At 37.6% G+C, this 12,136-nt stretch overlaps 1 protein-coding gene across 18 annotated transcripts in view; it reads right to left on the reverse strand.

Annotated features, from left to right (window-relative positions):
• The window catches only part of relch (RAB11 binding and LisH domain, coiled-coil and HEAT repeat containing), a 71,277-nt gene that overhangs the window by 12,517 nt on the left and 46,624 nt on the right, over positions 1–12,136 (reverse strand). For 6 of the 18 annotated variants that reach the window (XM_079805785.1, XM_079805794.1, XM_079805793.1 and 3 more), the window contains 9 exons: positions 8,459–8,606; positions 7,987–8,143; positions 7,458–7,581; positions 7,227–7,275; positions 6,771–6,850; positions 6,585–6,691; positions 3,448–3,547; positions 2,633–2,715; positions 1,065–1,128 (listed from right to left, as the gene is read on the reverse strand). In XM_079805785.1, the coding sequence (XP_079661911.1) occupies positions 1,065–1,128; positions 2,633–2,715; positions 3,448–3,547; positions 6,585–6,691; positions 6,771–6,850; positions 7,227–7,275; positions 7,458–7,581; positions 7,987–8,143; positions 8,459–8,606 (912 nt within the window). Of the gene's footprint in view, positions 1–1,064; positions 1,129–1,451; positions 1,535–2,632; positions 2,716–3,447; positions 3,548–6,584; positions 6,692–6,770; positions 6,851–7,226; positions 7,276–7,457; positions 7,582–7,986; positions 8,144–8,458; positions 8,607–12,136 lie in introns of all 18 variants that reach the window. The other 12 variants (XM_079805781.1, XM_079805792.1, XM_079805786.1 and 9 more) reach the window with 5 other exon arrangements.

The raw sequence follows: 12,136 nt of genomic DNA on the forward strand, positions 1-12,136 counted from the left end.
GGCGCTTTCGACGGTGGACAGGGGTCAGCATGGGCACCCTGACCGGTCTGAGGCCACATACGCAACAAACTGTAATGCACTGTGTTTTCTGACACTTTTCTATAAAAACCAGCATTAACCTCTTGAGCAATTTGAGCAACAGTAGCTCATCTGTTTGATCAGACCACACGGGCCAGCCTTCGCTCCCCACGTGCATCAATAAGCCTTGGCCACCCCAGACCCTGTCGCCGGTTCACTACCTTTCCTTCCTTGGACCACTTTGATAGATACTGACCACTGCCGGGAACACCCCACAAGAGCTGCAGTTTTGGAGATGTCGTCACAATTTGGCCCTTGTCAAACTCGCTCATATCCTTATGCTTGCCCATTATTCCTGCTTCTAACACATCAACAAAATGTTCACTTGCTGCCTAATATATCCCTCCCACTAACAGGTGCCGTGATGAAGAGATAATCAGTGTTATTTCACTCCCACCATAATGTTATGCCTGAACGGTGAATATAAATATAAATATATATATATAAATATATAAATATAAATATATATATATAAATATATAAATATATATATATAAATATATAAATATATATATATAAATATATAAATATAAATATATAAATATATAAATATATAAATATATAAATATATATATATATATATATATATATAAAAATATAAATATATATATATACACACACACACACACACACACACAATCATTTCTACTGTAAATAAGATCATCCCTACTTGTAAGCTATAGTGCTAATTAATATTTATTTTAGATTTTTCATATATTTGTTTTTGCTGTAAAATTAAAGCCCAAACTGTGTATTGACAAATGGCAACACTTTATATGTCCCATTAATTAACTTTAGTAAATGAAAATACAACTGTTAATTTTTAGTAAAATCATTTAGTTAACTAAGATTAAGAAATGTTTTCATCATCCATTATACATAATATATAAATAACCAAATATATATATTTTTCAAAAATATAGCAACTTAAATATTTTAAAAGTGACAAATATATGTGGGGTGTCTGTAACATGGAAGACTTTTACCTCTTTTTGCGTTACAGTTTCCATAATTGTTCCGAAGGCAGGTATTGTTGATATCCTCACTGAGCTGAAAATAGAAAATCCGTCACTATACATCCAAAAGAAACCATTTATTTACCCACTAAAATGATAAAAGATGTATAAATGGAACAGAACCATGAGATGCCAATCACTTGATGGAATATGTGGTAAGCAAGATGATTAATGTCACATGATCATTCCCATGTCAGTATGAAAACCAAAACAGAAACAAACAGACAACAAATATCTAAACCCACTGAACCCCCCCCAGAAAATAAAAAAAATAAATAAAAAAAAATCCAACTAAGAGAATGCGGAGGAGACAGGATATTTGGTTTTTAAAAGGTCTCATAGCTGCGGTTAACTCACAATTCAGGACCACTGCACAAGGTAATAAGGGCTGGAGCTACTCGCTTGTCAATTAAGGCTTCGCTCATGCCTCGAAGAATCAGCTGCAAACCAGTCAGATGCAAAAGAGAGACGGGGGGGTCAAACACAAATGGCCAAGAACCTAGCTGGGAGGGGGGTGGTAGAGAAGACTGTAATACTAGGGGCCTTGGGAGAAAGTGACTGGCAGCCAAACATGCCACGGGCTACATGGATGGACAGATGGGTTGACTGAAACAGTTAATGGACTGTGGAAAGCAGGTAGCTTCTCCATGCGTGCAGTGGTTAGTGAAGCCTGAATGAAGGATGTTAGTACATAAACAAAATAAGCACAGTCTCTCAAGCCTTGGTTTCATCAGGAGAGCCAGATATACAACTTCACACTGACATAACATCAGTATAATTTACAAATGGTACACATACAAGGAACTATAAATATAACCATATTAGCTGAAATTAATAATGGTTGATTTCAAGAATAAACATTTGTCTGGGTCATATTTCTACCTCAAAAAAGAAAAGATTTTTGCATTAAAAAAAGTGTAATGAAGTGTATTTTTAGATTTATTCGCATTATGACATTATATTCATTGCCATTAAGCATATTTATCCTTCTGTTGGTAAGTAGCCTAATATAATGCAAATAAATTCTCATAATGAGAAAAAAAATACACAGAGAATTTATTTTAATATGTCAAAATATAAAACTACATGCATACTTTTTAATTTCATGAATAAATATTTATATCTGGGCCATATTCCAACCTCAAAATAAAAGAATTATTTTTTAGTTTGCTTTTATTACAGTTTTTATAACTTAGATTTTTTCACATTACGGTAATAAGAATTTGAGGGAAAATATGGTTCATTGTGATGGAAATGATAAAATCACAATGCAATAAATGTTTATGTTTGTTATAGGCAAGTAAAATAAAATTCCAGATTTTAGTGTGAAATATGACCCAGACATTTCATTAAATAATAATGTGCTATTATCCTGACATTCATTTTTATTAAATGATTCAAAACCCATCAATCGTAGCTACACCCATCTCTTGGCAGAGTTTGGCGGTACTCAATGGGGGAGAGGCTAAAAGGGGTGTGGCCTCCTGAGAAAACCAAGGCGGAGGGAGGTGCATGGATGAAGGAGGCAGGAGACTTACATTTCAGGATCACTGGAGAGAGTGATAAGTGCTGGAACAACTCTCTGAGCTACTAGAGTTTCATTCACCCCCTTCACCAACAGCTGATTGGTCAGAGCAGGGGTGATGTCACACAGGATGCATGGAAAGAGCGAGCACAGTGTCATGGAACACCGCAGAGAGAAAGAGGAAAAAAAGAACACAAAAAAGAAACAACGGTAACAAACTAAAAAAAACAGCGCAGACATACAACAAAAAACATGACAGAAGCCCAAGAAGGCGCTACACAGATGAATTAAATAAAAATAAAGACTAAAAAGGCCAGGCAAATTTAACTAAAGCTACAATCACAGATGAGGAGAAGGGGGTTTCTCAGATGGAAGAGTTTATTAACACTCCTCGAACCTTTACTATGGACTTACACAAGGTGTGTGGGGGGGTGAAATGTGGGGGTTTGTTACGTCATTTTTGTATGGCAATAGCAAGCGTGCTGTGGTGCAACAGACGTACGGATGCTTTAAAGCTGCAACAACTTCAAAAACATGTAAACATTCAGTGATTTGACAGGTAACAGGGATGACAAGGAACTGACAAGGGGGCCCTAGAGGGAGTGTGGAGAGGCCTGAAAGTACATATTTACCTCCTCACACCAACCATCAACATTTTAAATACATGATATTACAGCTAATTTTAAAAACAAAGCATTAGGTGATAAAACTAATCAATTGACTGGCCTGGAGGAAGGTAAAAGTCTTTAAATATAAACTTAATGCATTGGAAGTATTTATTTACTGTACGGCTAAATAAACATGAATTGAATTGGAAGAAGGGCTTACCTCAAACATGCGTGCAGCGGTGCAGCGTACCAGTGCAGATGTATGGACCACTCCATACCAAAGCACCGTCAGAAGAAGCTCGTGATACGCTGGGTTTGCCCTGGAGACAAGAAGTAACTGTTTCAGTAGGTAATCACCAAATGACAGTTGATGATCCTACTAAACCTGATTTTCTAGTCAGTTAGATTGCCATTAACATGAAACGTCTGGTGCATTAGACGATCTGGTGACAGTGGAAAGGATATGGGAGTGTAACACATTGGGATATGTTATGTTTGTGCTAAACTGCTTAAACCATTATTGTCGGTTTATACAGGGTTCAACTTCAAGGATGGATCGAGTGTGTGAGTGTTTCGGGCAAGTTGATGGAACTGTTACTCAACATTCTGTGTCAGAAGGAAGTCTTTATGCCTTGCAAATGTAAACATTTGCTTTTATAAAATATTTAGAACTGATTGTCAACCCTTTACACGTCAATATTTTAATATTAAGTTTATATTCACTTCAATATTTAATTTAATATGATCTAACTGGCTAATAAAGATGAAGCTTTGTCTAAATTGCAAGAAAGACTTGTGATTAGTGAGAGAGAAATTGCAAACCAACCGGAAATGTTTGGCAATGTATATCATCATTTTCCAGTAAAAGCTCAAGGGAATTTTTTTGGATAACTGTAAAATGTCCAGCTATTATTGCAAATGTTATTTGTAATCATTTTTACAGTTTTTCTCAGTCGCTTTGGTACATTTCTCGAATCATCCTCAACATTTGCAAAACAGTAAGTGCATTTCTCAAAACAATTTGTACAAATAGCAAAACACCATGGATTACCTGCAAAAGCCAGTCTCTTGCTCAAAATCCTTAGTTCATCTCTCAAAAGTAAATATCTGTGTCAATGAACATGTCAGTGCCATCAGAATGACAAGTCCTTGTGTCATTGTGTACGGATAAGACGGTCAAATTGCTTAGTCATGTCAATATAACTGTACTCTGGAGGGATGTTCTGATGTAAATATGGCTGAAATTTTGATGACAATTATTGTAAATTGTAGGTTACACCTTAGTGTATGTGGGAGTTTGAATGCAAGAGACTGGAAAATATTCACATTTATGCTTTTACTGTTTGTACTGTCATTTGTTGACAGACCATGTCATTGCGTAATAGAAAGGAAAAGACAGCACTGCATAGCACAAAGAGAAAAAAAACAGAAAAACAAAAGTAGAAATGTGAACGTCTAATGGAAATGTATAGAAATATGCTTGACATTTTAAGACAACTTGTTGAACCATTTTGCATGAAAAGACTTATGCTATGAACTAATGCTTAAATGTTGTGGGGGGTGAGACTATTCAACAGAGACCCATTATAATACATTTTGATCAACATGACATAAGCAACTGATAATGTAGGAAACAGCAGACAATTGTACATAATCATTTGCATGGATGTACACAATCATTTGCAGCTTGTTTAAAGAAATGAGAAACTGCTTTTTTGATGTGCACAAGTGACACAGTGATGTGAAGATTGAACAGGTAGCTTTGAGAATTTCAATCCTGATCTGAGAAATGTACCAAAGCGACTGAGAAAAACTGTAATAATAATTTTAAATCTGTGAAATAGTCAAATCATTTTAAAATTGTAAATGGTAAAATGGTAAATGGACTGCATTTAGATAGCGCTTTTAACAGACCTACGGCCATCCAAAGCGCTTTACATTTGCCTCACATTCACCCATTCATACACTCATTCACACACCGACGGCAGTGTCAGCCATGCAAGGCGCCATCCAGCTCGTCGGGAGCAGCTGGGGTTAGGTGTCTTGCTCATGGACACCTCGGCACTTGGTCAGGGGGAACCGAACCACCAACCTTCCAGTTTGTAGACAACCTACATGAACCACTGAGCCACTGCCGCCCCTTTTGTGTAATAAATAATATTGTTAAAAATAATTGTAAAACTATGACACCATTAAATATAATTAATGCAAATGTGTATTTTTTTTATATAAATAAATACTTTAAAAATGAGAAATATTAAGCTATACATTTTAAAGCTGCAGTCTGTATGCCTTGCCTCTGTCGCCATCTCTGTTTGAAACCTGCAATTGCAGTTATTTGCAGAATTATCTTTACGTGGGTTGTGTATCGGCACGGCTCCTCAGCGTGGATGAAACCAATGTTTTGAGGAGTATGTGTGGCTTTCAGTCACGGCACCGGTGTGGATACTGTACTTCGGAATCACAGATTCTTTGTCTTGGAAGTTTGACCAAAATAAGAGTTTAAAATTAAAATTGTTAATGTTAACAACATCAGCATTGCGTGTGTGTATTAGCATTAACTGTAGATTTCAATTTGCGTACAGTCTAATCTTTTGCTTTTGACTACGGGTGAATCTCCTGTTGTCACTGATGATTGTCGTTTGGACCTTTCTGAATTACAATCCGACATCAAAATGATACATTTAATTATTCCAGCTGCTGTTATAAAAGGCTATAAATGATCCGCCACCTGCAGCATCCTCAAATGCGATGGCCTACTAGCCGGCACTCCTTTACGTATACAGACGTGGCGTAATGACGCAAAGACGAACGGCGGCAAGCTCATATTTCCCGCGGAAACCTACCAGTACCACTCAAATTTGAACACATTATTACAAGCTTACCATTGTGAATCGTGTTAAGGTAAGGATGTAGTTTTGAACACTGGTTGGTTATGTACTATGTACAAAAATGGATTTTGGTGAATTTTTAACCCCAAAAAAGTTACGGACTGAAGCTTTAATTAAAGTAGCTGTGAATTGGCTTGGCGCACCAATACAAGTCTGATTTGAATGACTTTTTTTGTACTTTTTAGAGTTGACAGGCCCTGGTTCCAGTTAAACAGCACCTTTTGTGTTCCTTGGAAGAAATAAAATCATATGGGTTTGGAATAGCATGAGGGTGAGTAAATGATGGCAATTATTCAAATGGATAAATTCCATTTAATAAATTTCCATTGAAAAGTTCTTTCAATAGTGGGGTAATGACTCTTGTGAGCCAGTCATTTTACATCGTCTTAAAGGAATTACAGCTTCGGATGAGCTCATGCAGAAACACACCCTGGCGGTAGAGTTAACAACGCTGACGGACACTCACCCCAGCTCTACAAATGAAGCCTTTAGACTGTCAAGAGGAGCATGGGAGAGAGATAGGGTGGTCATGACATCCTCAAGAAAGCCAACCAAGAGTTTACGGTCCTCCTCCTGAAACAAATAACTTCATCAGAGAGAGGCTTTCCTGAATTAATGACATCACATATCAGGCGTCCAGTGACACTCCTACCTGATTGTAGCATGTCAGGACTCCGGTTGCATAGATGGGCACTGTAGCCTTAGTAAGGATGCCGTTCCCTGCGGTGGCATCTGCAGGATACAACCCTTGTTACAATCTCTAAACTTGTATAACAGAACACTCAGTTCTATATCCAGTTAGATAGGACATAAGAGTTAATTGAATTCATCTGGTAATAATTCTGAAAGACAAAGACTATTAAAATGATACAACATCATGCCCAGTTTTGTTGGCAGATACTTAACCATAGACTTGTTTTAACTCAACAAACATTCAAAGAATGAAAGAAAAAGCTCAATTTTCAAATCCCATGAAGAGTAAAAACACATATTTGACACACAAGTCTCCAGCTTGGGAAAGAGATATAGAAACTAAGAGTGTGTGTTCTCTTCCCAGCCCCTCCTGATAGCAGGGGTGTTATTCTTGGTCAACTGAACAGTCACTCACCCACATTCTCCTCAGATAGCCGCAAGATTTCTTGGAATTGAGGTTTTACCTTCAAAAATGAGGGGAAAACAACATCTAAATTAAACTGGAACTGCTGAACTGTGTAACTGAGCCAGACTATTTGCAGCACAAATTTAGCTACTTCACTTTTCCAAATCAAGAAAAAAAGTATAGGAAAAAAAAAGGTGCTACAGAGAGAGATTACTGTATGGAAAACATGACCTGCCCTACCTTGGTGTTGGTAAAGATTTTCCCAAATGTTCGACATAATCTCCAGAAAAACCTGGAGAACTCGTGCACACAGGTTGATGAGGTGACATTGATGCGTCCTACAATCTCTATTATCTGTGGTAAACTGTGGAGAGAAGCCAGAATTAGTTCCAGTTCAACTGTAGGTGAAATAGGCCATTTATATGCACATGACCTTACAATAAGGTCTCATTTATTAACATAAAATAACAGAGCAAAGTGTGAAATAACCTTTAGGTTTCACTTATAAATGATATGGGTGGCACAAAGAATAAGCTTTGGATTATGAATAATAACAGTATACCAAAAGATCAAGGAAAAATGTTTTTATGAACACATATGCATGCCGTTTAACGCTCTAGAACGTCTGAGGTGTGGCCTGGTGGTAGTGCACATGCTCCAACATGAGTGGGTGACCCAAGTTCCTGTCTCCACCTTCAATAAAAATGTCAAAAGAGGCCAAAAACCAGAGGTCAAAAGGCATAAGAGTGTACGTGAGACATCCACTCACAACTGGTTGACCACCCAGAGCAAACTCTCCCATCCTGTAGTTCCTTCATGCTGGAGCTGATGATCATATAACTGCAGCAGGACTGCCAACTGCTCTCGGCTGCCCACGATGGTGGCCACGTCCTGCAACGGGGAGACTGGTCGCGGGAATCGGGTCACTGCAGGGTTAAACACACACACACACACACACACACACACACACACACACACACACACACACAGAAGCAGACTTTAAAACCAGGAATACACCGAAAAAGCATAACTGTGCAAATCATCTGACACGGCCGCAGCGCGTAAATGAAAGAGCACTTTGATAGTGAGCCCAAAACCAGAGAGCAACCTCAACATGGCAGGAACCCTACAGTTACACTGAGTCAGGCGCCAGGTCTGCATCGCTAAACGTGGCCTGACTGAGAATGTTAGTGAAAAACGTGTGCGTGTGCATGCACATGTTGACGTTGGCCGACCCTCACCCTCGATAGGAGGCACTTCGCCCTGTAGGTTGGCTCGGCTGGTAAAGGGAGCGTTCTGAAGAAGCACCGCATACAGAGACGGGATGAGGGACTGAAGCGCTGACAGATACATATGCAGCTTATGTTCATCTAGACCATATTCACCCTGCTGGAGAGAAAGAAAAAGAGAGAGAGAGAGAGAGAGAGAGAGAGAGAGAGAGAGAGAGAGAGAGAGAAAGAGGGGGAGATGGAGAGGAATTTAGGAATTAAATAACTGAAGGGAGCTAAAACGGTGTCTGTAGTGCTGCTGTACACGTTTTGCTAACTTTGTGGGGACAAAATTTCTTTAAACATCCCCATTTTTAAAAATAATAATATTTCCTGAGGTGTTCTTATATTGTTAATATGATTTTTACATCATAAAATGTCAATTATTTATTTAGAAATAAAAGTTCAAACTTTTAGTGTAAACGGCCACTGTTGTGCTTGGCTGACATCTTTGCATTTGAAATACATATTACATGTGGAACCCCTCTCGAATACTTCACTATGTTTTTCTTACTATTACAGCTGTCGAGATTAACGAATCGTGAAAGTGTTGATTATAGCATAATTTTTAGATCTTTTCCCATCACATGAAAGGCTGCAGTGATGAGCATTGAGTAGACAGACACTCTGTTGATCGCGTGAATGCAGTGATCTGGTCATTGCAACGCGTTCTCTCTCACAAAATGCTTTCACCACAACTAACAGCAAACACGATATCAATATGAATACAGCAAGAGCTTCATTGTGCAGCATAACAGCGTCATTCATTATAACGGCAGTTTGGGCAATTGTACTCGCAACGTGTGATTGACAGCTTCGAACATTATAAAGAGAGTGTTCTGTAGTTTTCTGTAGATTTGTTTCATGCTACTAAAGGCCAATTTATACTTCTGCGTCGAGTGCACGCAGAGGGTACGGCGTACCCTACGCATAGACGCGTTGGATACGCCGTACCCTACGCCGTAGCCTGACGCGCACCTCTCCAAAAATGTAACAACGCGTCAATTCTACGCGGACCGCAAGCGCTGTGATTGGTCTGCCAGAACCCTTCCCTCAGGTCAATAAATAAATAAAAAATCTGCGATAGGAGTGTGTGTGTGTGTGTGTCCAGAAATTGGATGATAGTTCCTTACGTCTGCTATAACACACTATTTTGCAGTCCAGCGATTCTTTATGGTAGTAAATAAATACATAGATCCGCTGAATATAGTTTATTTATTTTCTCATTAAAACCAAAGATGTTAATCAGCAATTGTATATCAAGAACAGGGACACATTAGGGTATATTTCGTGAATGAAGTCTCCGCAACAACAATCGCTTGCTCGAGCCACCGCTGCTGAAAACAGCGGCCACGAGCTCCGCATAGTTTCACAAATGCATTCCAGCGCCAGATCGCCTTATTTAACTTTACTAATCAACTAGAGATGCTAAATTTGTATTAGATACAACAACTCAAGCTGCAAGAAAAGCCGCTCTCTCACTGCTGCTGATATTCCGACATGAATGTACAGATTCTACACATCAAGCTGCTTCTTCTTCGGCTGTTGTCTTGATTACACCAACATGCCCGAGGACACTGCCTCCTAGCGTCTGCATGTGGAATTGCACATTGACGCAGACAACAGCGCAGAAGTATAAATGCTCACGACGGCGTCGGCTACGCGCGTAGCCTACGGCGTACACTCGACGCAGAAGTATAAATGGGCCTTAAGAGAAACAATGTGAAGTTGATCGTTTATTGACTGGCTTGATTCATTGATGCATAAACAGTATTAAATGATTTAGAAAGAAAGTCTGTGTGAACTTGAATATTTAGCTACACATCAGAAATCACTGATCACAGATCAGGCATTAATGAACACTGTTACTCACTGTTTGTGGCGGTGCTGTCGAATCCATATCGTAAAAGTCTGTTTGTAAAGCTTATGCTGACATTGCGACTGAATTAAATGTAAAAAATAAACTGAATCCATTCTCTCCAAATTCTCTGGGCGGGCAAAGCAGAGAAAGGGGAGGTAACCGTTCCCCGTATGAAGACATACAGGGAATATTCCAGACCGGCTCGTCTGAGCTCTCATTTTCTCAAAGGCAGAGCAGGACACCCAGGGCTTGGTTAACACCTATCTCCATTTCTAGCCACTGGGGGACCATAGGCAGGCTAGGGGAACTCATATTAATGTTAAAAAAGAAATTTCATGTCAAGGGACCTTTAAGTCAACTGTAGAAAGAATATTTGTTTATAACAATTCAACTCCAAAAATATTGAAAGATTCCATTCTAAAGATTAAAATGTACAATACCATTGAAAAGTTTGGGGTCAATAAGGTATTTTGATGTCTCTTATGACCACTATGGCTGCATTTGTAGTGAAAACAATAATATTGTGAAATATTATTACAATTTAAAAGAACTATTGCTATTTTACTATATTTTATATTCCTGTGATGGCAAAGCTACATTTTCAGCATAATTACTCCAGTCTTCAGTGTCACATGATCCTTCAGAAATCATTCTAATATGCTGATTTGCTGCTCAATAAACATTTATCATTATCAATGTCAAAAAAAGTTGTGCTGCTTAATATTTTTGTGGAAACCATGATATATTTTGTTCAGGATTTTTTGATGATTCTTTGAAGTTTAAGAAAAGCATTTGTTTGAAACCAAAACTATTTATAACAATGTACAAGTCTTTACTGTCACTTTTGATCAATTTAAAGCCACAATATGTCATTTTTCACCGCAAGAGGTCACTTATTCAAAACAAAGGCGTAGCTTGATGACGCCTTGATTTTGTGGAGCTTTTATTATGCTGAAGACGACTGCTTCTGCTTCTTCCGCTTATGCGTTTGTGGGGTAATGCAACGCTGCTTTATAATATTAGATACATTTCAGTGTTTTGAAAGATATGTTATAATGCTTCTCTGTGCGTTCGCTCGCCGGGACTATGAGACACTTGTTGCACACTGCAATAAGTTAGATCAATATTAGGCATGGTAAAATATGGTACTCAACAATAACTGTGTTGAGCTATATGACATTGATCAGTTTTCTGTTCATGAATATATCCAATAATTTGCTCACCTGTCTAATAAAACACATAATATATTAAAGCGTCTTTGGTGTTTCCATGGTTTCTACAAAATTATGTAATTTATAGGCGACACACAGACACGATCCGTGTCCTGGTTAAAATTGCTTATTTCTCTGAATTTAAACATTCTTGGAAACATTTGGGATAATGTAAGTACACAAGTCAACAAAATATATAACATTGTTCTAGTGGTTTTTGGATAATTTAATCCAAAAATCTTACATATTGTGCCTTTAATGTCTTTGCTAATTAAAAGTATTAAATCTTACAAAATTTTCATTAATTCTAAATAAATTTTATACTAAATAAATATGCAATTCAGAAAAGATTGAAAGTCTTCAATCTTAAAATTCAAATATAACAGAATGGAAAATGAGATTCTAAATATTCAATTATAAAATATTCAAATGATTCTATTCTAAATAAAAAAAAATCAATTTAAAAGAGTCAAATATAAAAGATATGATCAGCTGAATTTAAATATTCATTTAAAAAATATTCTACTGTAAAGATAAAATGAAAAAGATTAAAAGATTCTACAGATTCAATTCTAAAAA

Source organism: Gobio gobio (assembly GCF_949357685.1).
Source record: "Gobio gobio genome assembly, chromosome: 23".
Lineage (NCBI taxonomy): Eukaryota > Metazoa > Chordata > Actinopteri > Cypriniformes > Gobionidae > Gobio > Gobio gobio.